This window comes from Salvia hispanica, chromosome 6 (genome assembly GCF_029641045.1).
Source record: "Salvia hispanica isolate PSC_SH4W2 chromosome 6, Shi_PSC_v1, whole genome shotgun sequence".
NCBI classification, from domain to species: Eukaryota; Viridiplantae; Streptophyta; class Magnoliopsida; order Lamiales; family Lamiaceae; genus Salvia; species Salvia hispanica.
The window spans coordinates 10,569,359-10,596,156 of record NC_142697.1 but is presented as its reverse complement, the minus strand read 5'-3'; the positions used below and the strand labels follow the sequence as shown (position 1 = coordinate 10,596,156).

At 38.7% G+C, this 26,798-nt stretch overlaps 4 protein-coding genes across 6 annotated transcripts; all 4 read right to left on the bottom strand.

Annotated features, from left to right (window-relative positions):
- Positions 1-8,718: 8,718 nt before the first annotated feature.
- On the bottom strand, positions 8,719-13,791 carry LOC125206194 (uncharacterized). Its single transcript, XM_048105482.2, has 9 exons — positions 13,309-13,791; positions 12,618-13,028; positions 12,374-12,536; positions 12,053-12,294; positions 11,092-11,975; positions 10,674-11,005; positions 10,338-10,592; positions 10,060-10,265; positions 8,719-9,740 (listed from the first exon to the last, which is right to left on the bottom strand). Exons 1-9 carry the CDS (start codon positions 13,558-13,560, stop codon positions 9,048-9,050), a joined length of 3,438 nt encoding a protein of 1,145 aa, XP_047961439.1. The 5' UTR covers positions 13,561-13,791; the 3' UTR covers positions 8,719-9,047.
- Positions 13,792-13,873: 82 nt separating this feature from the next.
- On the bottom strand, positions 13,874-15,230 carry LOC125206016 (uncharacterized). Its single transcript, XM_048105274.2, has 3 exons — positions 14,876-15,230; positions 14,344-14,397; positions 13,874-14,238 (listed from the first exon to the last, which is right to left on the bottom strand). Exons 1-3 carry the CDS (start codon positions 15,215-15,217, stop codon positions 14,005-14,007), a joined length of 630 nt encoding a protein of 209 aa, XP_047961231.1. The 5' UTR covers positions 15,218-15,230; the 3' UTR covers positions 13,874-14,004.
- Positions 15,231-15,410: 180 nt separating this feature from the next.
- Positions 15,411-20,465, bottom strand: SNX1 (sorting nexin 1). 3 transcript variants are annotated; one of them, XR_007173877.2, is made up of 12 exons: positions 20,253-20,464; positions 19,973-20,113; positions 19,304-19,439; positions 19,006-19,139; positions 17,762-17,836; positions 17,340-17,499; positions 16,965-17,098; positions 16,830-16,898; positions 16,525-16,604; positions 16,125-16,185; positions 15,783-16,041; positions 15,411-15,622 (listed from the first exon to the last, which is right to left on the bottom strand). XR_007173877.2 is itself a non-coding variant. In XM_089061083.1 (11 exons), the coding sequence occupies exons 1-11, from the start codon at positions 20,262-20,264 to the stop codon at positions 15,835-15,837; spliced, it is 1,206 nt and encodes a 401-aa protein (XP_088917209.1). In that variant the 5' UTR covers positions 20,265-20,465; the 3' UTR covers positions 15,641-15,834. The 3 variants fall into 3 exon arrangements, 2 of the variants coding, with proteins under 2 accessions (XP_088917209.1, XP_047961230.1); XM_089061083.1 differs by lacking the exon at positions 15,411-15,622 and having other exon boundaries at positions 15,641-16,041; positions 19,973-20,110; positions 20,253-20,465; XM_048105273.2 differs by lacking the exon at positions 15,411-15,622 and having other exon boundaries at positions 15,641-16,041.
- A 1,323-nt stretch (positions 20,466-21,788) lies between these two features.
- On the bottom strand, positions 21,789-24,413 carry LOC125204048 (Cyclophilin-like peptidyl-prolyl cis-trans isomerase family protein). Its single transcript, XM_048102588.2, has 5 exons — positions 24,131-24,413; positions 23,912-23,973; positions 23,302-23,435; positions 22,619-22,703; positions 21,789-22,171 (listed from the first exon to the last, which is right to left on the bottom strand). The coding sequence occupies exons 1-5, from the start codon at positions 24,311-24,313 to the stop codon at positions 22,126-22,128; spliced, it is 510 nt and encodes a 169-aa protein (XP_047958545.1). The 5' UTR covers positions 24,314-24,413; the 3' UTR covers positions 21,789-22,125.
- Positions 24,414-26,798: the final 2,385 nt, after the last annotated feature.

The following is a 26,798-nucleotide window of genomic DNA, read 5'->3' as shown; positions in this document are numbered from 1 at the left end:
ATTTGTGTTATCTCGTGTTGATCTACGTTGATCATGTTGTTTGAAGTTTTTATTTCGGCAAGTTGCATGTTAATCTCTGTTTTTGTCACTTTGGTGCTTGATCTGGGGAATTTGGCGGTAGATCTGTGGTGTTGTTGTTATCGGAGGTTGTTTGTTGAATCTGAAGTTATGGAATGTTTTTGGCTGGAGTTTGTGTCGGATGCTTGGATCCAGAGTGGATTTAGCATCCGAGGTGGGATCTGAACAGGGGAAGTCGAGTTGTGCATGGATTTTGAGTTTTCTATTTACTTTCTGTATTACTTCGTCTAGTAACCGTAGATTTGCCTAGTTCGTAATTGTTTTTTTTGTTAATCGCTGAAATCCAGTCTGCTCTGTTTTCTGATTACGTTTCATACCTGTTTCTTCTGAGTTTTGTGCAATTAGAATTGAAGAAGATGATGTCGCTGTTAGTTAGTACTTTGGTTAGTTGTTTTCTCAGCTTTTCGCCCGTACTTGCTTTTTCAGTCATGGTCCCCACTGTCAGTTTATTTCCCAGGTCTAGGTAATTTAGAATAGTTTCTTAGATCTAGTGGTTTTCTCGATTTCAATTTGCGTGCATGATTTCTGTTTTGCCTAGATCTTGCTGTAGGCGTAGCAGATTTCAATACCAAGTTTAGTTTAATTTCCTCAACTAAAAAATGTGTGGCAGCAGCCAACCCAAAAATAATTTCCAAATCCTTGAGCATGTTCGCATCCATCTCTGTGGGATCGATCCCTACTTCCCTGTGCTAAGTTTTAGTATAAGTGGTTGAGGGTTTTTGAAGAAGTGCTCCGTGTGTCCGACGACCGAGATTTTTCAACGACCAGTGAGTTCCTAGACCTTGTGATCTAGTGGATTTGCTGGACCTAGGAAACTTGTTATTCTTTTTTGTGCACACAGTGACAAACCCCGTGTCTTCAATATACCTCAAGGTTAGTGGGAGCAAGTTCATATTTTTAGTTCTGTATGTTGATGATATATTTGCTAGTAGTGACATTGGATTATTACATGACATTAAAATTATCTCTCTAAAGATTCCAACATAAAAGATATGTGTGAGACATCCTACGTCATAGGATAGAAATATCTTGTGATTAATCACGTGGACTTTTGGATTGTCTCATAAAAGCTACATAGATCGAATCTTTTAGAGAGATATAGCATGAATGCATGTTCTCCAAGTGTTGTTCCAATTCATAAAGGTGACAAATTCAGCTTCAATCAATGTCCAAAAAACTGAATTAGAACCTAAAGAGAAGAAAAATATTTTTATGCATCTATTGTGGGAAGTTTGATGTATGCTAGGTCGTTACCAAAGTAACCCTGACATTGAACACTGGAGAGCTGCAATGATGATAATTAGATACTTAAAGGGGACAAAAGATTTTATGCTCACGTTTTAGGAAATCCGACCAATTAAAAATGATTGGATATTCCGATTCACATTATGCTTGATGTGTTGACTTTAGAAAATCATCTTTTGGTTACATTTTTCTTATGGTTGGATGAGCCATATCATGGAAAAGTGTAAAACAAAAGTTCTAATTTAACATCCACCATTAAAGCTAAATTTATGGCTTGCTTTGAAGCATTAATGATTGCAAAATTTTATTTCAGGCCTTTGTATTGTCTCCTCAATATCCTTGTCCTTGAAATTGTATTGTGATAATAGTGCAATCATATCTTTCTGTAAGTATGACAAGTATTCAAGGAACAAAACACATGGAATTAAAGTTTCTTGTCATGAAAGATGAAGTTTGGGAACAAAGAATATATGTATAATATATAAGCACACAGCTTATAGTTGTTGAACCATTGACTAAGGTGTTACTGCCTAAGACATTTATGGAATAAGTTAACAGAATGAGTTTTGGGTATGGAAACGTCTAATCTTTATGTTTCCATGTTGGTTCAGCCACTTAAGTTATGGATATTTTGAATTCAATAAAGTTGTTTCTACTTTTCCTGCATATACTTATTATTTGATATGCATATGTACGTTTTTAGTATTAATGCAGGAGGTCTTGAAATAAGACAATTACGGACGCGGTGTCACTTATAGATTATATTAGAGTGGATATTGGTAATGTGGTACATGAAAGGAACTATATCGATTGAATGATATACGCCCGCCATGACCCGCATTAGTAGTCTCTCTAATATAATACTTATGTTTGCCAATGATGAAAGTATTTATAAAGTCCAATATTATGTGTTTCTTATGTTTATTATATCTATTTTACTGTGGCTCTGTCACGTGTGACAAGTGGGAGAATCGAAAACTTTGTGTCCCACATGTTCGCCAAGTGGGAGAATGTAAGTTTTGTGTCTCACATATGTGACATGTGATAGAATCCTAAATAGAATTGGATTTTAGTATAATACATATATTTGGTATAAGACACATTATACCCTAATTAATTGACTATAAATTAATTATTTTCACTTATCAATAAATTAAATAATAATATTATATTTCTCCAAATAGAATATATGTGAATATATGTGTGTGCCGTTGATTGCATAGTCTTTATGGAATGAATATTTCATTCCCTTGGCTATCAAGAAAGAAAACATGCATACTTATTATTATTATGATTATGATTTGATTAGATTTGATTGTAATCAATTATATACTTGATGAATAAGAAATGTATATATTAAGCCTCTTTGATGGAAAGGGTTTTAAGGTTTGATAGTTAGGGTTTGTCCTCTCTCTGCCTATAAATACAAGTGTGGCGATCCCATCAAATCACTCACATTATAGAGCACACATAAACGAGGGAAAGAGAGAGAAACAAATCCTTAGAGTTGGAGTTGCGCCACTACACCAAAGAAAGTCCGAGGAAGTTCTCTCCATCTTCCTCAACCGCTTCCGCTATGGATCGCCAATGTATATTTCGATCCTATTATGTTTATGGTTTTACGTGAAATACATGTTCAAAGATCTTGCTTTATTTATATTCAATTACGCAATCTTGAATATATGATGATAAATAATTTCATATCTAAGGAGTAGATCAAAATCAGTAGCTCTGCGAACATTATTTCTCAATAATTCCAGTGTAAATATAATCATCATTTTTTTCATATTTCACTAATTTATAAAAATTGAACTTTAAATTTTGAATGGAAACTCGCAAATTTTTATCTTATTCAACTTTTCTCATGGCGAATATTTATGTCAAATAGCTAAGATTACATGTTTGTATATAAGAATATTGATAGGCATTAGTAACCAATAAAAAGAGTGAACCATGAAGGATAATTACGACAACACAAAATTGAAATAAATTTGAAATGAAACAGCAGTACTTTTTTTAGTTTAAATAAATATCTATGATGTTAAATTCGTCGGATATATTGTCCATGCATGATTCATACCTTCATTTGACCCCGCAATAAAAATCTAAAACTTATAGATTGCTATACAAAATTTCAAGCATATAAAGTGCCATAATCAGGTTAGAATATTCATAGTGCCATAATTAGGTTAGGACTTAGGACTATAAACCCGTCTTATAAATCTGCCCATTCCCTTGTCCTCCAGCCATATTAATATATTATTTTTTAGTCCTAGCACCAAGAATAAAATCCACTCATTCATATTTTTCATATTTGCACTAATTTTTAGTCTTAGCACCTGGAATAAAATCCACTCATTCATATTTTTCATATTTGCACTATTTTTTAGTCCTAGGACCTGAAAGTATACAAGGTATATATAGTATAGCTAAAGGTTAGTACCGGATATTGAACACATGGAAAACGAACACAAATTGTCTATCTTCTACTAGACCTCTTCTACTATTTGGATAAACAAAAGGTTTTGATATTTTTTTGAAAATAAAACTTGTAAAGACAAAAAAAGTACGATTGCAGAGAGAAATCAAATGAGATAAGAGAATTCCAGGGATGTGCTTTCACAGTTATGGTTATACAAATTCCAACTACAACACCCTAACACAGTTCATACTTCACTAGAACGAATCACAAATATATTGTCCATGCGGCACAAAGAGGATTATAGACACTAGGGGCGTCAATCCTAGATTAATAACTCCTAAAAGCTCCTAAGACTCCTAATGTTCTCGCTCTCAATTAACAGTGCCGTTTTATGGGAAGCTAATTACTGGATTGTTTCTCCTTTGAGTCATCCTCACTTGCATTATTTTCAGAATTGAGAGATCCTCTAACATATTTCTGTATGAGCTGGAGAGAGATATGAAACGAGGGACCAAGTTCCGCCAGTTCCGACCGAAGCCGAGGAGGTTGTGTAGCATAAAGGCCGTGAATTTATAGGGTGTCTTTGGTGATGATTTGATCTCTTTATATGCTTGGTTTTTATAAGGATCAACCGATATAGTAGTGGCCCGGTGCTGGTCTGTGGAGGAGCCGGTTTAGATTATGACGTAGACAAGTTCTTCTTCGAGTTTTCGACATTTTTTTTACCAATTTCAATTTTCTTACACTAACATGATTTTGTATCTTAAGAAACAAACAAAACAACAGTGTCGTATGGAAGCTCGATACCCAAAAGCTAACCTAACAAACTTATTAGTACTGGTAGTAATTTTCTTTTACAATGGTAACTCAGTTCTTGATCAAACAAGTACTTGATGCACTATTTATTAGCACTAAATATACGTGCAAGTATACATGGTAGATCTAGTATAGCTAAAGGTTAGTACCGGGTTGTCGAACACGGGGAATAATATCTCCGACTGGTTACCTTCTACTAAGCTTCTTCTACTATTTGGAGAAACAATGGGTTTTGAAAAACTTTTGAAAACAAGAATGCTGAAAGCAGTAAACAGCTAATTGCAACTAAGACTAGAGGAAAAATATATGAGATAAGAGAATTTCAGGGATGCGCATTCACAATTATGGTTATACAAATTCCACCTACAATACCCTAACACAGTTTATACTTGGATAGAACGAGTCACACTAGTTATGCCCATGCGGTACAAGCGTAGATTACTAACACTAGGGTTGTCAATCCTAGATCCGTAACTCCTAAAAGCTCCTAAGACCCTTGAAAATTCCCCACTCTCAATTAACAGTGTCGTTTAATGGAAGCTAATTGTAGTGTCTATTAAGTGGATCTAACTCGCCAACCTCCTCTCACGATTATGTAGCAAGTTATATTAAATCTGCATCGGATGTGTCACTCAAACATGTAGTATTACGGAACAACTTAAGGAAGAAATGAAGTAAAAACAAAACGAATATTGAATAGAAAAAGAAATTGTATAACCGAAGTCGTTACTAACACATCCCTAGAATCCTATGAATTTAGTTACACATGATAGAATAATCTAAAAACATAGTTTGAAGGGAAAACAAAGTAAATATAAGAACTAAAGCGATAAAACCCAAAGGTAGAATCCTCGTAGCCTTGATCTTCACTTGAATCTGTCCTCAACCTCTTGCACAATGAAGAACTCGCAAATATTATGCTCTAGAATTGTGAGGCAAAAAGCGTGTAAAGTAAAGTATGAGTGTGTCTAATGAAGAGGTTTGAGGGGGTCTATATAGTGAATGGGTCGAATCTTATTGGTAGAAGGAAAAATGTGGCTAATTTTGGTAAAATCTGGAGAGAAAATAGGTCAACTCGTGCGCCGCTTTTTTGCAGCGGACCGCTGCACCTTGGCTAGCAGTCGCTGTGTGTTTGTCCGTAGCTTCTGCCCATTTGTGTAGCGGTCGCTGCATGTGATGTAGCGGTCGCTGCAAATTAGTCCAGTGGCTTCGGGGGTTTCTCGAGCGGACGTTGCGCACTTCCCAGCGGTCGCTGGGCGTCTTCAGATTTTTAGCACAACTCTCTCCGGAGCGGACCGCTATAGGTGTAGCGGTCGCTGCAACACACGCAGCGGGCCACTGGCCGTCTTGAATGCTCCAGACTTCCATCTTCGACTTTTTCCTATCTTTTTAAGCTCAAATATGCACAATTCTCACAAAACATGTCAAAATACCAAAATAGATAAAACTTGTAACATACGGACATGAATTGCGATTTAGACATTGAAAACAGACCAAATAAGGGCCTTAAAACAATGCAAAATTCGAGCGTATCAGTACTCAAGTAGTATCACACTCGTTCGATGCACGATCCATTTTATTTTCACACACTGATTTTTCATTGTGAAATAATTTTATGAATTGCTAAACAATATCATCATATAAAATCTAAAATCATAAATATATATAATAAGAATTTATTATAAAATACTACTATAAAATTTAGTAACTTTCAAAATAAAAAATATTTACACAAGTACATTGATAAGTAAATTTGTCAAAAAAATACTTAATATAATAATTGTACCTGCCGCGACGTGGACAACTCGGATACCGCGACAAAGATGTTTGCCCTATATGCATGGCCCGTGACTGCAATATTGGACATCAACCGTAAAGATAATTCCAAGCTACCGGACTTGCTGTTCCTCCACCGAGAAATTGCGGGCCATCCCGGTGAACGACGAACTTTGGCTCGGGTTGCAAGTTTATTTAATTGGCCAGGTTTACGACAAGACGTCCACAATTATGTCGCCGCATGTTTTACTTGCCAATCAACGAAATATGTACGTGACAAACCAAATGGATTAGTTCAAACACTGCCAATTCTGGGAATGGTGTGGGAAGCGGCAATGGATTTCATAGTGGGGCTACCTCCGTCTCATGGATGCACTGCGATAATGGTGGTGGTGGATGGGCTTTCTAAGTATGCTAATTTTGGGGCATTAAAAACAGGGTTTGATGCTTCGAAATGGTCTAAGCTGTTGTTGACACTGTGGTCAAACTTCATGGTTTTTCTAACAGGTTATTGTCGGTCCGTGATCCTATTTTTATGAATGATTTATTGAATGAGTTGTTATCTTTAAGCGGCACAAACTGCTGTTTATAATGGCTTATCACCCCTGACAGATGGCCAATCTGAGGTCACGAACCCAACATTGGAACAATATTTGCGAGCCTTCACTTATGATCGCCCAAATAGGTGGTTTCTTCTTCTTCTGTGGGCTGAATTATCTCTTATCTGTAGCTTGAACGTTAGCATTGGTATATCCCCGTTTCAAGTGTTCTATTGAAGGAACCTCCTAATTTATTCACTACTTATCCCCGACCTTTGCATAACTCAACCACGGCAGACCTTTTGGAGGAGTGCGAGTCAATATTGAAAGCTCTCAAGGATCGCATAGCTCGATCCTAGCCATCGATGGTCGAGTGTGCTAATCTCCATCGCCGTGATATTAATTTCCAAGTGGGTGATCATGTCCTTCTCAAACTACAACTGTATCGTCAGCTTTCGGTTTGCAGGCCTCTTTCGAACAAACTAGCTAGGCGATATTATGGGCCTTATGAGATCATCGAAAGGATAGGGAAGATGGCATAGTGTATGCAACTTCCCACGGATAGCAAGATCCACAACGTCTTCCAAGTTTCCCTCCTCAAGAAGTATGTACCGTCCATTTCTACGTCGGTGGATCTGCCCGACACTTTTTATCTGAGCCATCCATTTGATGTTCGGATAAGCGATGCAAAAGCACGTACGGTCCTCGTCGATCAAGGCCCACAGGAACAGTGGCTCATCAAACGGGCTTCGGATACAATAGCTGAACCAATGTGGGAGTCCAAGGCATTACTCCAACAACATTTTCCCCATCTCCACTTTGAAGACAAAACAACTGTATGGAGGGGAATCGATATGGGCTCAACTACACACGAACCAACGACAGCATGCAGCTGCATGCCGTGTGTGCGGCCCCTTCTCTAAACGTCGATACGATAGCCTAATCGGTGATCAGCACGACGGCAAATAGTCAGTTTCCCAAGAAGGACCGGCCATAGAGATGCACGACCATGCCCGCGAGATACATGGACTTCATCTTGCATTGATATCATTAGTTGTTTTCTCTAATTACATACTTCATCTGCCCCATAAAAATAATCTTCTTTTTCCATTTTGGAACATCCCACGGGAATAGTCATCTTCCATTTCTAGTAACTTTTTCACTCTTATGAGGTGGGTACCATTCTCCACTATTAATACTCCAATCATTTTTTCTTTGGCATCTCTCTTACTTTACCAATTAAACCCGTGCCATCCCCAAAGTTCTTATTTTGTGGGACAGAGGGAGTATTGTTTATTATTTTCCTTAATTGTTTAACTATTAAAATATTACTTTATCGTCCCTGAAAATTTATCACTTATTTCCATTTTCGTCAGTCCCTAAAAATTTGTCACATTTCACTTTTACTATTTTTGGTAATAGACCCCACACCACTACTCAATTCTACTCAGATTTTATTATAAAACTAATATATATAAAAGTAGTATCCACACACTAATAACTTTTTCAACCCCCTTTCTATTACATTTCTTAAAACCCGTGACGGGTCAAATGGTGACAAATTATAAGGGATGGAGGGAGTGGAATAGATTGAGTCAAATCTTCTCAGTCTTCTTGATTCTTTCCCGAGTTAAATTGTCGAATTCAGCAAGGAAAATTCTATAATTAAGAATTCTCATAGAGCGAGTCTTGAGAATTAAAGTACTAAAATTATTATTTCTTCTCAAACCCTAACCTGCTAGGGCCGTTCTTCACATTTCACGTACGACGAGTGCTCAATTTCTCAATAGGACCTCTCGTCCTATCAGACACACATTCCACAAAGTTTTCCAACATACTTTCCTTTACATTTCTTAAAATTCGTGTCAAGTTAAAGTGAGACACATATTAGGGGACGAAGGGAGTGTTTCGTAATGGGAGGATCAATCCTCTATTCACGTTCTTATTACGTGCTAGAAAGCTATAAATGGAAATGTTGCGTAATAACAAAAAAATCAATCCTCATCCCTAAAACATGCTGGCCAACGTCGGTTTCGGTATGATCTGCGTGGTTCTTGAATTAGTGGCCCAATCTCTTCTTCCGTAATTGTAATTGTATAAGGCTCCGGATTTGGCAGCTAAATCTCCTAATCTCTCAAATCTACCAAGTTGGACTATATCAGATTTGCAACTTAACACCAATAAAATCCTGCTATGAAGAGAAGCACAAGCAATAGTATGATGATGCAGCTCCCAAATCCTGCACCATCTTTATACGGATCATCACTCCATGCTACGGCCTCGTTATTTCTGTGCCTCTTCCTCAATGAATCTTGCTCGTCTTCGGCCAACTCGATATGCCTCTGAATGTGTGGAAATACTTTTTCATGCGATTCCTCTCCGATCAAAATGTCAGAGTGGCCGAAGCCATCGACCACCACCCTCTCATGCCTATAACCAGACTGATGCAGCTTCATGTATTTATTAGCAAGAAAAGAAGTTTCTGGAGTGACGAGGATCACTCTTTCGCCTGATATGTAGAGCGTTGGCAGCGCCATCCTCTCGGGGTGGATGAGATACGTGTTGCTTCCGCTGCTATCTACTATGAAGCCGGCATTGCAGATCTTTCTCAGGTGGGAGAATCCTGCCATTGGAAGCTTTGTCTGATTCTCCTTGTTCATCCATTGATGTGTCGCATGGCTGACGTTCTCGTGCCAGAATGTGTTGCCAAATATGCCTGAGAAGACCTCACATTCATCACACGTGCATCTTTCCTGGCGCGGGATTAGGCGCGCTACAGATTTCAGGAGGCGATGTCTGATGTTCGTGGTTGATGTTTGTAAGAGATGCAGTGTCTTGTTCTTCCCCATTATCCTCATCGAGATCTGCACGTTTTTATGTCTTAATGAAGTTTTTTTATTTGAGAGAAAAAAGAAAACTATGCCTTCGCCAGATGAATATTAAGTAATAATAGAATGGCACTTCGAATTCGATATGATTTTTTTTTTTTCAAAAGATTTGATTATGTATCGATATGAGAGAAAATATATTTCCGACTTTCTCTTATCTATGTGAAAACGCATTTATCTCTATAAGAACGGTACGTTTCGAGGCGTAAAGTAGGAGATAAGGGATGTCATAATTGGGGTTTCTAATAAGACGACCTTTTTCTAGAGGGCGTAGATGTTGAGAAAAGAGGCTTACTGGAATAAGGGGCAGCCGCATTTTGATGGATGCGGACGCAGTGAGCTTGAAGAACATTGAAGAGTTTGTACAAGACAGGGAGGCAATGTGCTTGGCTGAAACATGGCCTCCCATTATAGATATGTGGATGGATAAGCCTCCCACGCAATGTGCAACGACGTGTACTTTTATGGATTCCCCATACAACTCGACGATCTTTAGCATTGCTGCACAGAAAGACTATATGTTGAGCTATAGCTAGGAAGAGTGATGGTTGAAAATTGCACATATGAATTTACCAGCTGGAATGTCTATTTTGCCAATATCTTCAATAGAGAAGTCGTCTGAGGCGTTCAAGGGGTGCAACCTCGTTCGTAGTAGCAGTACATCGTGCCCCTCTTGTAGAAAAGTTCTTACAAGATCATTTGGCTCAGTTGGTAGGGAAAAGCATTCAGTTGAGTAGCCATTGAGTAGCAGGAGGGGATAATAATGTTTCGTTGAGCGTCGTGATTGGTGGCTTCGCCATTGCTCACAGCTGATTATGAAGTCATCTTCTGCAAATGTAATGCAAAGTATATGAAAATAAAACAAAACAAAAAAGGTCATAATCAGTTGTTAAATGTGGATGTGTTCACCTGTCTTGATTTCATGAATCTTGCTACTAGGATAGGGTCTTTGAGTGAAATCCGAGGCGTTGAAGCTCTCGTGGCTTGTTCGCGGTACTTGAAGTATGTAAGTCCTAATGAGGGATAGCGTTAAAAGAGACAAGAACTCAATCCTGCTTCTGCCCTCAAGAGAGCACATGCATTTCAGAAGCTCTAGCGCAGAAATGTGAAGCTTCCCTTTTAGATTCGTCATCTTATCTCCCGTTTGATCACTGAGTTTAACATCCAATGTGGTCGACTCTCTCCATGCGTATAACGCTAGTAGGTAAGGGTTCATTACCTTTCTCCCTTCAAGAACATATCTGCACGGGACGCCCTTCTTTTTTATCAATATGTTCGCATTCAAGGATAAAAAACCGAAGAATTGTGAAGATGAAACCAATCAAACCTTGAACCAGATGAAGCTGCAAGGAGGAGATGATAATGCATATACTGTGTATAAGGTGTTCTGCTATTTGTTTTGCACAATTCAACTTCTCCATGAATGATATGCATCTTCTCCATTTCTACACTCTTGCATATGATGTGGCCTCCTACTACGCCTTGCAGAAGGGAACAACACTTCCCAGCTCGTGCACGTTTGAACCTCAGCTTCAGATAAGCTGTGCATGGCATTCCACTAACTTGCCCTCGCATTGTTTCTTTTGCCACAACTTCTGAGTCGTCACAGCTCGTCTCCATCTTAATTTTTGAGTTGAGCACTCGTTCCCCAAAATCTTGAATATACTTCTTTGCGCCATTCTGGACTAGCTTCCTACTCACATGCTCGGCTGCAGCAGCAATAGTGAGACACGGATTGATCCCAACCGAACAAGGTATTATGGAGGCGTCACATACATAAAGTCCAGCGTGCACCCCTTTTAGAGACGAGCCATCAAAAACTTGACCATCCGGATTGCAGACACCAGATGAAGCGTCGGATGCTGCAATACAACCTCCTAATAGATGCACGGAAGTGCTCCTGTACCGTGACACGAACAGAGTTCCTCCAAGCTTCTTTGCAAGTTTTTGGAAAGCTTCAATCTTGTGCGGAAGCAGAGGATCACACGGAGGGCAAAATTCGATCTTATTTGCATCTTTATCAAAAGTGAGCTGTCCACTGCTGTCATCATATCCCATTACATTCAGAACCATATCTTGGCCGCGTTTCAAGCCTACAGCTCGCATTAAAACATCTATCACGACGTGTAAGAAACAGTTGCTAGATTGCCATTTGTAAGTTGTGATTCCTTTGAATAGGGAACGCGGATATGCAGTGGGAATAACAGCACTCTGCAGAAAAACAGAAACAACTGAAGCATTATGCTGCACAAGAAATCTGCTTGAGAAGTGATTGCACATTAGTATACCTGAATGGTGAACCCCAACGATGAAGTATACGATGAAGAAATGGAAGGTCCAGGTCTCTCTTGAAAAGGTAGACCAGAAAACTGTGTTTCGTTTAGTCCATAAGCGTTTAAAGGAGCTGAGCTTCCAGCCAAGTAGGCCACATTACTCCCATTGCAGCTCAATCCCGAGCCAAGCTTCTCTGACGTTGACAATCCTCTCAAACGCGACTGGAAAAGTATTTTTGTTGTACCAATTACTCCAGCTGCAACAACGAACGACCTAAACTATATTCCATTTTTTTAAGCAAAAATAAAACTACTATCCTCTTTTGATGAGCATACCTGAAAGTATAACTATGTCAGATGCCACATAGTCAAATTCATTGAGAAATACAAGCCATCGTCGTTTGCTTCTAGCTTTAAAGCCTCCTTTTTCTCTATAGATGTAATCGTCGTTTCTCACCACATACTGAACCTCACTTTCTGTTTTTATGGCGCATCCTGCCTGTGAAAATAGTTCAGACAAAATGATGAGAGATATTACAATATTTGTTGAAAAAACAACTCGATACGATGAGAAACACACTTCAATGGCTGAGACCAAATAAGTTTTATCAGTAGAGTTTTTAGCATTGTAAGGACATCCAGCAAGGCAGTTTCCACATGCTAGACAATTTACTGGTTGCTGGAACTTTCTAGAATCTTCCACATCGAAGTTTATGCTCAGTTTTATTTGCTCGTGGATGCTCTGATCATACTCATTGTCGACCACTTGTTGCATGATGTTGGAATTCTGGAACACCGTTGGAACACTCTGTACATTTAGCATCTCCGATACTAAGGCCTCGTTTCTGTCCCAGTCTTTTTCCCAGGGCTCAGGCCATCTAGGATCACGTCGTGCACGAACTGTTGTAGGTAGTATAACTCCTGCATTTACAAGTGAGCCTCCACCTAAGCCACAGGCCGTCGCTGCAAGAGAATCGTCTTGTATATGTATCTATAGCCGAAGCCAACATTGATTAGAATTTGTTATATAAAGAAGTTATATACTTTCAACTATCTTTGCTAAAATAGTAGGAATGAAAATTAGCTGCATGCTTACTATTGCAAAATATCAGGAAAAAGAAATGAGAAATATCTTCTATTTTTTTTATATAAAAATGTAATCTAAGTGTGTGAATTAGCACTGAACTTGCAGCTCAACTTTGCTGATCCAAAAATGCCATGCACCAGAAAGAATATCTGAAGAAATCCTCGATGTTTCAGATGAAACGAACCTGAAACAGCGCATCTTTAGGGCCGATGTTGATTCCCATGTTCTTGTTTTCCAATCTAACAGTAGAAAAAATCTTGAAACTGTCTGATGGAAAATCCTTAGCTTCCCATTTACGACCTTTCTCGAACAAACACACGTTAAAACCTGCCATGGACAGCCTACAAGCAGCAACGGAACCTCCATATCCGGAGCCAACAACTACAGCATCATAACCATCACCACCACAGAAATCATATGTATGAAGCTTCTCCATTAGTCAAGACAAATTTTATTGCAAGTTTACACACTGTGCAAATATATATATATGGCAATGTGCGTGCGCGTGAGTGTTTACATATTATTAATGAATTCTAGTGACTTAGATACGGACAAAGATGACTTTAGTTAGCCTGAGAAATAGTGAATTTTATTTTACATTAGCATTTGATAGATGACAAAATTACTTAGCTGTCAGTCATAGTTATATGCTCCAGGAAAATGATTTTCCTTATTTGACAGATGAAATCAGTAACATTGCAAGAGTTGTGAAAATCCACAAAATGGACTTAATTAATCCACTCACAAACTGATCATAAATAGTAACATTGCAATATTTTAAATTTATAAACAATGTTAGTATGTAGTAGAATTAAACATAGAGAATTTAACAACAGGAGAGATGTAAGAACAAAATTTGACAACTGGTTTTGTAAATGTGTTAGAGTCTTGCTATATCAACACACTTCTTCAAGGCCTCCAACAGGCTTCTCATGATCCGTGGCTCTCCAGGAGGCGGTTGATCTTTCTTGGGCCCGTTTCGTATGGCTCTGAAGACTGGAGCAGAGCTATCAGTTCCGGGAAATACCAAACAATCTATGTACACAAGGACCTCCGTCTCCGCATCTCCAATAGTAATGAAGCCAAGCCTAGCTCCACCGGGGATTTTGTCAACCTGCTCGTATCCATCCATAAATAGTAATTGTCACCAGCTACCAAAATAAAGTAACTATTAATGTGAATCTCCTCAACACGAAGTTCACAACTATCGGTCACCAACCTTGAGTGGCAATGGCAGCGGTAAATTAGCACCTTGGCATAGACTGTTTCCCCACTGTTAAAAATATTAGAGATTCTAATGAGTGGTTTGGACAAGGATATGGAAACAGAAATGGATATTTCTCCAGCAGTTCGTCAAAATATAATCCAAAATCCTTGTTCAATCATTATTGCATTTGTTTTATCCTTTGCTTCCAAAAAATCATCGAGACTAAACAAGGAATACAAACAAGCTAATCAAACCAACAAGAACAATCATCAGACATGAACTCTTGTCTCAATTCCACATTGCTATTAACTTATTGTATACTACAAAAGTGTTTGTCGATGAATACTATGATCTCTCTTAATTTACAATGTTTGGAGGTCAGGTAAACATTTGTCATTCAACCCGGCACTTCAGTACTAATACCAACTACTAAGTACAAAACATATCCTAGTAACCAATACTTCTCAAACCTATTGTTTTTTTTGCCATGCACAAAAACAAGATTATGCGTCGAAGTAAAAGGGCATTTTGGGACCTGCATTACCTGAAACAACAATGTCTCGAATCTAGCCACATCGGTGTCAGGGGGAAGTTTCATAGTCCCTAGAGAAACTCCCTCGTCGTCGTCTAGGGGTGAAATGGCATCTGCTGGGGAGGCCTTGGACACTGCAGCTAGATTATGTTTCCTTGAAAATTCGGCTAGATTAAGAAACTGAACGATGCTAGTAGAGGCGATGAATGTGGACGGCTTCGGCTTAACAAGGAGCGACGGTGAAGATTTGAGATGGGATGCATGAGCTATGTTAACAATGTGTCTAATTGCCATGGCTTCTTTGTTTACTAGTTGCTGCGTGTAGTGAGTGTGTAATGTGTGTGTGTTGTTCATGTTATTATGTGGTGCTGAAAGGGGCCAAGGAGATATGATATCTGGATAGGAATTTCACATTCAAGTTCAACCGTGGGGTCAGTCTGTGTTTGAAATGAATTGGTCCAGTTTTTTTCTTTTTTGTAATCATACCCCTTTTAAAAACAATTTCAGAATATAGTTTCTTTTTATAATTGTTGGTACAAACAAACAGTAGTGCGAAAGATGTATATTATTATCATCTTTTTAATCCCTGTCTAACTTGTCTTGTTTGTACATCTTTAATTGGGGTACAGTATTTCAAGAAAATGAGTGTGGTATGAAATAGGAATAATGCAATAAATTGGATTATTTATAACACGCATATCCTCTTTATTCGTCATCGTGAGATCCTCATTCCAGTCTTGGGAGAAACGTGAGTGGTCGCTGTAAAAAGACAGATCATCAAGTAATGGAAATTACAGTAATTCAGTTAAAATTCTTAACATGATTAGAGATTATAACCAAGAAGAGAAGTTCGACTAAACAATAGGGTCGAGACGAAAATGGCTATGGGTCTGTACAGTAACAACCGGGAATGACTCACCCATGCATCCTCCTCAGATGAGAGTATATCTCTCTACTGATTCTTCATTTCACTACGAGGAGCAAGCTTCAAGCTTTGGAAGAAGACTGCGCCAAGCACTGGCAATACTGTTGGCCAGCTGTGCCTGACCCAGGGCAAATTCATGGAAAGCCACACCTAAATCTACTGTCTTTTGTTCTTGGAATCGAACGATTTCTTCATTCATTAGCTTCACAATTTTCTCGAACCTTCTCCAGGCTTCTGCACCCTCAGCTTTTAGCTGCAACAGAAAACCAATTATCAAACAGAAACTGAATTATCCAACAGGTTGCACGAGAACAATGTCATGACATCAGTGAATACCTCCTCGTATTCATGCTCCGCATCGTACAGTTTGTCTGAACGGGTTAACCTGAGTTTGTTCCTGCATATGAGTATGCCAAGTTAAGCTGCCAACTAATTATTGAGTGTTTAAAACCACAAATATTGAAAAGTAAGGCCCTTTTCTTAGAGCGGTAAACAGTTGGGCAACTCATAAACTTTCCTGATTCTGTTTCCAGATAAACAATCTTATTGACACTATCAGAAGATAGAGTTTGGGAGGGAGGAATCAAGTGAAAGGAATTAGGGAATTGTCAAAACGACCGACCTCTCTTCATATAAGAAGCAAATCTATCAGCAAGCCTAATGTTGGTATAAATTGTATAATCACAAGATCCATAAAAGAAATGCAAAGAGTTAGTTTGGAGTTAAGGGACCATACATATCTATTTCCTTAAACTTAATTGCTTCAGCCAGTTCACAATGTTGCCTGAATGCATTTGCTCTTTCTGCTATTGTTGCCTGTCCCAAAATCAACATAAAGTACAATCAATTCTTTAAGAAAAAGTTAGGGAATTGTCAACACAGAACTTTCAGTCTCCATAGCTCAACAAATTTTATCCTCGAATATGTTGTTGATTTTTTGTGTGCTTACAAATACATACATAGAGATTTCAAATACTTAGAATATAAAGGCCGGTTTTAAGAGTATTGCTAGAATCTGCAAATAGAAAGCATGGACTTTACCTTAATAGACTGCACTGAACGCACATAATCTTTCAAAGGTTCTTCAAAATTCATCAGGAGGTTCTGAGCCTAAATCAGGAAATGAGAAGTTAAACAATATTTTATTTTAAGAACAATTACTATTACAAATCATACCTCTTTCTGCAGATGAACTGACAAAATCTCTGATTTCGCACCCAGTTCAGAAAAAGCCTTGCCAAGAGCATTTCCTTCACACTCACCTAGTAGCTTCACTGCCTTACCAAAGTCTGATAAAGATTGTCCTAACTCTGTAGTAATGCAAAGGGATTGACCATCATAGAGAGAAATACGTCTCAGAAGAACAGGGAAAGAGAGAAGACAAAGGCAGGTGGAATAGGCATTAAAATAGCAATCAAAAAAATAGTTATGCTAGAGAATTAGTCATTTCTAAAAAGTAGCCACCTAGTATTGAAAAAGAAAAAGAAGAATCCATAATATCCATAAAGTGCAATTGTGCAAACAAAATAAAAGGTTTTTATACTTGCATACCCCTGTGTCTCTTCACAAGACGGTAAGCATGCTTCTGCGCTTCAGCTAGGTGATCTTCGAGCTGAAAAACATAATTCTTAAGCTTCTCGTATTCAGGGCTTGATTCTTCAACCGGTTTCTCTTTTCCGAGAACAACATCACTCACTTTGGACTGTACATCCTGCCAGTATGAAAAGACTAATGTTCTCATATATGAAATGCTTCACCCATTGCCCAATAGACATGATATCCAACAGGCATTTAGTAAGATCATCTAGACAAGCACATAATGAATGGCTCAAAGTAGCTAGTGTACTCTTTCAGTCGCAACCAAAACATAATGTAACAATATCTGGTGCAGGCAATATGATTAATAAAACTCAAACCAGCATTCTGTGCAGGTTAGTAGCTCGATAATTACTAATCCAACATAAATGTGATACCTTGAAAATCTGCATCAAATCTGCTGGCTTTTTCTTGAAAATACCAGTTTCCTGGGATCTTGCTCTTTCCATTGTCTGGAGATCACAGAAAAAATATTTCTTAAAACTGCAACGAACGATGTAAGTGGAGATCTCACGAGCCACAGCCCAGAAGTTATTCGAGATTATTTTTTCTAGGGATTCTTTTGAAATTCTTTTGATTCTTTCTATGAATTGACTTGTACATAATAGTTTTTTAAAATGACCAGTTATTTCCTTTCGACTGATTTATACTTCTAAAAGGTTTATAGCAAGTAGCTGAAACAGATAGAATTTGATGAGCAAATCAATAAGTAAAAAACTAGGAAACATATATATAGTCAATTTTGAACTCTTTCCTGCACAGAAATAGATACTCTAAAACTATCCCAATTTTTTTTAATATGTAAAGTATAGTCAAATTGCTTCCTCAAGTATACATGGGTCTTCGAATCTAATTACTATGGCGAAAAATTGGAAGAAGTTAAGTTGAATTTGAAAATGAATGCGATATCGAACGTATGTGGATGGTACATACAAGTGGAATGCGGAACTTGTCATACTTCACGGAGCTTCATGTCGATCAAGTTGGAGCAATGTCTTGAGGATTTTCATTAAGTAATCAAATCACGGGTGAGAGTCTTGTTTATTTCCAAAGTTTTTGGTTTAGGAGTCTAGTTTCAATTCTTACGAATTCTCCAGTAGGTTAGAAATGAGAAATATGTTTTGGTTAATGTTGTAATGGCAAGACCATAGCCTTTCTGTTCACAACATATTTCAAAGTTCTTGTTATTTCTTTCATATTATTATTTTACATTCTTTATGCAATATGTCGAACATTTGCAGAGCATAGTCTGTCGAGCAGTTGGAGGATTTTTCCTTCACTCCTCTATCAATTCACATTTACCCCACCAATCGATAGAGGAGTGAAGGCGGAATCATGCAACCTATTTGTTGTGAAGCACGCAAGCATCATGCATCGTGCTCGATAATTATAGATAAGGGTGGTCAAATCCCATCCATGATCTGATTACTTTAAAAAAATCCTCAAACTACTCCTGCAACTTCATCGACATGAAGCTTCGTGAAGTTTGCCACATTTTACTTCCCTATTGTACAGACCATCTATATCTTGCACATGCTCTTCTCATGGAGTTCTATGTAATGCATGATTTTCCGTCCACAGAAAGCAACCATAAGTTCAAATGCTCAATTTATATAATTACCTGCTCATCAACTGTCAAAAAGATTCTTAAATCCTCACTGTGTTGAAGCTCCTGATGCGAAGCTACACGGTTGACAAACACATCCAAAGCTTTACGCCTCATCTCAATGAACTCAGCACTGAATCTGAACTTCTCTGTGTGCCAAAACCCAATGTTATGCTCATCAATAGTTCATATTTTGTGAAGATGTATAAAGTCCACATATCAACTTCATGATATGTCACATAGTTCGAAGAAAAGATGGTAAATATCTACATTTACTGATAAGGAAAGGAAAACCACATATTCAGCTTATTACCTACAGTGCTCTTCTCGGGAACAGGAGGGATGAAGACACCCTTGTACTTTTCAAAAAGGCGATCTCTTAGCCAAACAAAGTCACTGTACCTTCGGATAACAATTTTTTCAGGGCCATCATATTCAGGGAAGTTGGTCTGTGGACAAATGTTGAAGTTTATTATCACATTAATCCAGGTTAGAATCGTGAGTCATAAATTGTTACAATAACATCAAAGCTAGATAAAAGGCAAAAAGGCCACTATATACATCAACAGAGGTGCAAGGAACCAGAAGTTTGAAGTTAACAATGTGAAGATAGCATGGTAGAATTCAAAAAACCCAGAGTGTGGAACTCTCGTTTTTTTAACATATTTCCACCAAACTAAATTTATAGTCTAAACGAACACTATTAGTAAGTCAACTTGATGAATTAGATGAAAAATATGACACAAGCCCTCATATTGTGCCAATGTCATCCGAACCACCGATATAATGACTCTAGTAGGGTCTCGCTCAGCCTACGTTCGCACTGTCATTAAACGCTAACTATCGGGATATGTAAACCTTCTACTTCCAACCACACGCTAGGTCAACTGATTACCATGGGCACATACAAATGGAAACCCAAATAAGCTAATTTGTAAAATGTTGATTTATGCACACATGTACAGAATCAATTAAGTATTACCCTGGTGATAACTTTGTAGGAGATGTAAGCTTGAACTCCATTTCCCATCTTAGCTGGATCGAGCACGGATACGGTTATATACTGCGACTGTGACGGTGGGGATCGAGGGCTTTGCACCAACGGCCCCGATCCACTTTCCTGCTGCACGCATTAATCTCAATTTCACCAAAATTGCAAATCGAAAGGGAGAGATGAACTAATTATCATAGCATAATTTGACAATTCGCCGATTTAGATATCGATCAAGAGAGAGGATGGTGCCGGGGCGTTTCGGAGTTACCGTGTTTATCATCTTCGTGTTCAGGTAGAAGCCAATCTGAGGTTAACCTACGCCGCGTGAGAGAAGCTTATTGTCGGCGGCGACTGAAAAGGTTGTGGAGATCGGGTACGCCTCGAGCGTGGTGACTGCTGCGATAAGTTACGCAACCAGGGGCGCGTTTGGGAGAAATTTCAATATTATCTGATGGGATTGGATGCACTCAATTCATCATTTTCGGATTTCCACTTCAGCTTTGAGCTAAAAATTCACTTCGAAATACTTCTCCGTCCCAATAAATATGAAACATTTAGTTTCCGGCACAGGATTTTATGCAAGTGATGTTTTGTGAGTTAATGAAGAGAGAGTAAAGTAAGAGAAAGAAAAAATAGAAAGAATGATATTTTCATTTTAGGAAACGTTTCATTTTTAGTGGGACAACCCAAAAAGGAAAACGTTGCATTTTTAATGGAACAGGGGGAGTATATCAGATACTAATGACTATTTGACAAGTGTCATATATATAACTTGATTTTCTATTACCAGGTATTCTTTATTAATTATTCTCTTTTACTTTTACTCCTTCCGTCGCTATTAATTGTCACAAGGGAACTACATAAATAATCTCTAATGTTTCCAGTCATGAACATGGATAGTTTCTAGAGAATTTTTATAGCCTTTTTAGTATTTTTGACATTTCTTTGATCCAAAATGCCCTCCAAGGCATGGAAGTCATTTTTGGACTTTCCGTCCAAGTACTCTTCGTCCTGTCTTAATAGAGGCGTTTCATTTTTCTCATGTTTAGCTGCTTGATATGATACTTAAAACTTATATTGTAAATTTATCTAAAAAAGATTAAAAAATTTCTAGGGACTATCCATGTTAATGATTGAAATATCAGAGACTATTCATGCAGTTCCCTCAATTATATACTCCCTCCGTCCAACAAGAATATGCACTTTTTGTTGTGCACGAGTTTTAATGTACAATTAATAAAGTAAAAAAAAAGTAAAAAAAAAATTATTAAAGAATTATTAGTGAAGAATAAGTCACACCTCATTAGAGAAAAAAAAGTTTCCAAATTTAAAAAGTTATATTCTTGTGAGACGAACTAAAAAGGAAAGAGTGTGTACTTTTGCACCGCGGATGGATTACAATTTCATAATAAAATGTGAATAAAATACGACTCCCTTAGCAAAAATAATCAAATGCAAATTCGACGAATATTGACAAGACAAATGAAAAGGAAGACTCCATTTGAAATTCACTTAAAGAGAGAAAGAAATTAAGTCCAGATTCCTAGTTTTCCGTCATTCTCCTTGACCGATATTGAAGCGTTTGCAATTTTTATATTTTTTGGTGAATTTCAATAGTTAGGCAAAGCACAGAGGAAAAGTGCAGCCTAAATACTGCTAGCAAAGCATGATAAATTAACCATTATACCAATATCATATCTTAGATTTTCGTCAACTATTATGTTACTACTGCACAGTCTACATAGCAAATGTAGCCTATGATATGGGAATTAACCATGCATGACAAGGAAGCAAATTAGAGTACTTATAAGATAAGAGACATCGATTCCATTCCCACTGATCCCACCTCAAAGCATACAGTAAATGAGTAAATGTTTGTTCTATCAGAAAATTGGCAGTAGACGCATCAGCAGCTGCACGATGCGGATTTCTCTAGTTAATAAATAGGATCTCAAATCTCAACCACACGAGTGTTTTCCCAATGTGTTATCAAGTATTAACACACCAATCAGAGGCCAGACTGGGAAACTCAAGGCTTGAAAAGTAAGTCCCTCGTGAAACTTATCTGGACATCAACAGTTAACTAGTCATGTAAAACTGGAGCAGCACATCATTTGACACTTGATTCAATAAAGAGCTATTCATTCCTTAACATTCGCGCGAAGTATCTTTACATCATGAATAGGCCTGCACTAACCAAGAACCACATCAGATTCATTCTCCCACATGCAGATGATGAAAATCAAAGGTTAAAATAATAAGTGGTGAATGCCTTGTGAATTGTAACAACACTATCATGAAGAAACTAAATAGTTTACGCAAAATCTAGCCCAATAAATGAAGATAGAACTATAACATTGCTATGATGCAGACACTGAATGGATTACACAAAATCTAGCCCATTGAATGGAGATAGAGCAACATTTGGGGAAAGGGACATCCCTAACATCTAAATAAAGATGAGACTACAGCTTCATTGTTCTATGAATGAATAAGATAATTTTCTGGTCGGTTGTAAAATGTCTTATTCTACTGCCAGGCCAATGCCAACCTACTGAAATTTCATTCATGTATGCTGCTGTTTCACTCAATATAGTTTAATACACAGAATAAAGAATAAGAACTCAGTGTTACCGATCGGTGTTATCAGTCTGAACGCTGCCAAGCCTCTTGATTATTTCCATTCCCCTGCATACTCTACCAAATATCGTATGCTTTCCTGTAGAGACAAATTTGTGAAACACATGTCAAAACATGTAATAAATCATGCTAAAGTTTTGAAGTAGTAATTAAGAGTTGCAGCCAATTCAAGATGGTGCAGATCAAACACCTAGGCAGAAACAGTAGATGAATAACAATAGAATGCCAAAGTTTATCTCTTGATCACTCTGGTCCAAGGGCGGAGCCACTTGAGGAGTATAAGGAGCAAATGCCCACACCCCCCTCAACATATTTTATTTATATCATTTTGTTCTCCAATTTCCTTCAAATAAGCCCCACCTCAAACTCTTAAATTTCTTTATATATTTTTGCCCCTTCTGGATCTGCTCCTTACATATCATCATAATACAAATTCAACTTTAAAATTGAAAATATAAAAATCATCAACCTACAATAAATGGATCCAGATAATCTCATTAGAGTGCATATCCTAGTTTCAGATATCAACAGTTCAACACGCTGGTTCCGAACAAGAAGCATCAAAATTCAAAATATCAAATGTCAATTCTCGAGTTTAATGGCATCAAGGTTGGAAAAGAAATGCTGTTAGTATATAATTTTCTTCATATTCAAACTTTCAAGACTAAAACTATTACCATCCAGAGAAGGAGCCGGAGCCAAAGTTATAAAAAACTGGCTTCCATTAGTATTTGGACCAGCATTTGCCATGGATAAGATACCAGCACCTGTATGCTTCAACTCCCTATGTATCTCGTCATCAAAGTGCTTGCTGTAAAAGTAAAACACACTGAAGTATTAAACCAAAACTTTCTGACAAACTCATCCAAAACTGGGCAGGTAGGTGGATGTATGTAACAGGTAAGCAATTTGTACTCAAAAACAAAATATTTTTTTGGACAAATTCAGGTGTAAGTGAATACAAACCATAAGATAAATCCCAATACGAAATCGAGAAACCCTATCATATAACACCTTCATTGAGCATAAAAAAATGACTAGCTAGATAAAAACAACATAAAGAAACAAGATGAAACCAATGATAAACCTAACCGATCCAAAATCCAAGTCAAAAAATGAGTAAGCCCCAATCAGTATCCACACTAAATACCTTAAAACACTTATACGTGAAATTTATAGCGGAAATGAAAATAACATCTAAAATATACACCGAGAGAAAAACAAATCCCTAAGAAATACGCACAAGCAATTAGAAAAGAGAGGTAAAAGCAGATGAGAAGCACAAACCCATAGATGGACTCGCCACCCCTTCCAGTTCCGGTAGGATCACCTCCTTGCACAATGAAATCCTTCAAACATCACAAAATACAAATTAAAATTCGAATTCGAATTCGAATACAGAAAAGCACAAAACCGACTCCGAAACAACTAAATATAAAAATAATCACAGAATCGACAAAGGCTTTACTAGCGCGAGAAAGAAAATGAATGTTAGAGACGACGAACCTTGATGATTCTGTGGAATTTGACGTTGTTGTAGTAGCCTTTACGAGCGAGCTTTATGAAATTCTCGCAGGTCCTAGGCGCATGGTGGTAGTACATTTCAACAGTGAAGGGACCCATCGATGTATCCAGAGTTACCTCCGGCGGTCCGCCGTCGGCAGTCGCCACCGCCTCTTTCCGCGCCATTGATTCCTTTCCGACTGAGATTGTGTATGTTGAAAAAGGTCTATGACTCTATTCGGCCCGTTTTGTCGATAATTATGGATTGGCCATTGGGATTCGGGTAGGGTTTTATTTCAGTTATGTGATACTCCTAATATTTCTTGGGTTTTAGGCCAATAGCAATGGAAGGGCCCTCCCGGAGGGCCCTTGTTTTTTTATTATTTCTACATCATCAATTCTTAAGAGGGTCTATCTCCCCACAATGGAAGGGCCCTTCCATAGGGCCTTCCCATTTCCACTTCATTTCCACATCATTATTTATTTTGTTTTAATTTTGAAGCACTTTTATGTCTTAATTATGTTGTCAAATTAAATAATTTTAAATGCAAAAAAATTTTAATACGCAAATCGTCGTTGTATTGCAAGATTGAAAAATAGAATACAACGAGATTAAAAAAAAACCTACATTGGAAAGAAAAAAAAACACACAAAGGAAGAACAATAAATTCAAGCCTAGGGGTCGGCGTCGGCTTCGTCGTCGGAATGCAGACCCAACTGTTTCTTCATCCGATTGATAGTTTTCCAGATGTCCATCTTCACACGATCATCCGGTTCTTCTCGATACAGCTTGTAGAACTTATGCAGCTGAGCGTATCCGGCAATCCGTATTTCACCCTCCGCGTCCCCACCGGTCGACTGAGAGGCACTCCCCTGAGACTTCCCCTTCCCCTTCGCCTTCGCTGCTGCCTTCGCCGCCTTCACTCCCATTGGGCGCCGAGGAGTGGGCTGAACAACCTCAACTGACTCGGATAAGTCGGTTGGGGTCGGACCGCTGCCGCTAAAACTCCCCGATTGAACGAGCTTTGTTCTCCCCGAGCCCGTCGCCAATGCCGCCTCCATTCCCGCCCGAAATTTTTCATGATCCTTCAGTTTAATGTAGACGTCCCAGTGTTGGAACCCGGCGGTGCTGACGGTCAAGGTGAATTGGTGGAGCGATAAATCCCGCACGTCGTCGTAGCTCATACCGCTCGACATCATTCTGCAATTGTTCTCGTATAGGCCATGAAACTTGCCAATTTGGAACATGACACGCTCGAAGTGCTTGCGAAGCTCCGGCGCCTTGTGAGACGGTGCCCCGTGAGGCTTCACTCCCTCCTCATTGTATCGTTGCGCAATACGGGTCCAGAAGCCAAGCTTCCGCTGGTTGTTCGACACAACCGCATCCTCGCCGATATCGATCCAAACCCTTGCCAGAGCAAGCGTCTCAGCTGGCGTATAATTTGATCGCGGCCTTCTACCCTTCGGAGTAGGCGCCGAAGGCGCCTCCGGGTCCGCGGCCGTCCCCTTCGCCTTCCCCTTCCCCTTCCCCTTCCCCTTCTCCTTCTCCTTCTCCGTCTCTTTTGGAGGTGATGGGTGCATCTCCTCGACTTCATACTCTTCCGTACTGAAGCTCAGATTTGTGACTGGAACAGTTGTAGATCCGTGAGTGTCGGGTGTAGAACTCAGCATCTCTGGCCGGTACAACGCGTCCCCATAATTCGGGTCGATTCCTCTTCCGATGCTCCAGTGGAATGCCTGCGGGGTAATTGGCCGACCGGCACCGACAAAAGTGCTCCCGGAGATTTGAGGGAAGGCCGCGGGTTGGTTCCCGGAAAGAAAAGGAGTGAATCCTCCACCGAATATGTTGCCTCCGGGAACTTGGTTGAAGTAGGTGTTTTGCAAAGTGGGTGGAGTTTGGGATACGGGTGGAATTTGGGTTCCGCCCGTGTATTGGCTTCCGTCGCCGGACATGTGAGGAGAGTTGCCGGAATCCATTTTGTAGAGAGAGGAGGTGTAGAGTGAAAAGAAAGTAGTCAAAGTGTTGGAAAGTGGAGGAATGGTGTGAAAGTGATGGGAAATGGAGATATATATAGAAACAAATAAAAAAATCAAAAAAAAAAAAAAAAAAAATTAAAGCAAGGGCCGACCGACGGCCCTTCCTCCACAATGGAGGGCCGATCGGAAGGCCCTTCTCATCGGCCATGGCCGATCCATCGGCCATATGGGGGGAGGTGGGATGGGGCGTGCATCGGCCCCTCCTCCACAATGAGGGGCCGGTGGTGGCCGATGGGGAAGGCCCTCCCATCGGCCACCCATTGCTAATGGCCTTAGGAGGTCTTTACAATCATTAATTTTGATTAAATTTTTGATATTTTTCGTGAATTTAAAAATATCTAAAATATAAGTATTACTATGTTTTTTCAATCTAGATAAAATATTTTTAGTGAAAATTTATTTTATATGGACAACCGTTAAATATTTGGGAGTCATTTGGGTACTTAGTTTCAACTAGGTAAAGTTTGGTATTCATGTGAAACCTACTAGGTGTTTGGTTGTCAAATAGTAGCTTTGTGGAGCCCGTGTTTTATAACTGAGATTCACACTGATTCATTTTATTTTATCCAATTCGAATCTACCTGAACACCCTCCATTTGAGTTATTTGGTCTCGATTTGTGTGTCCGATTATAC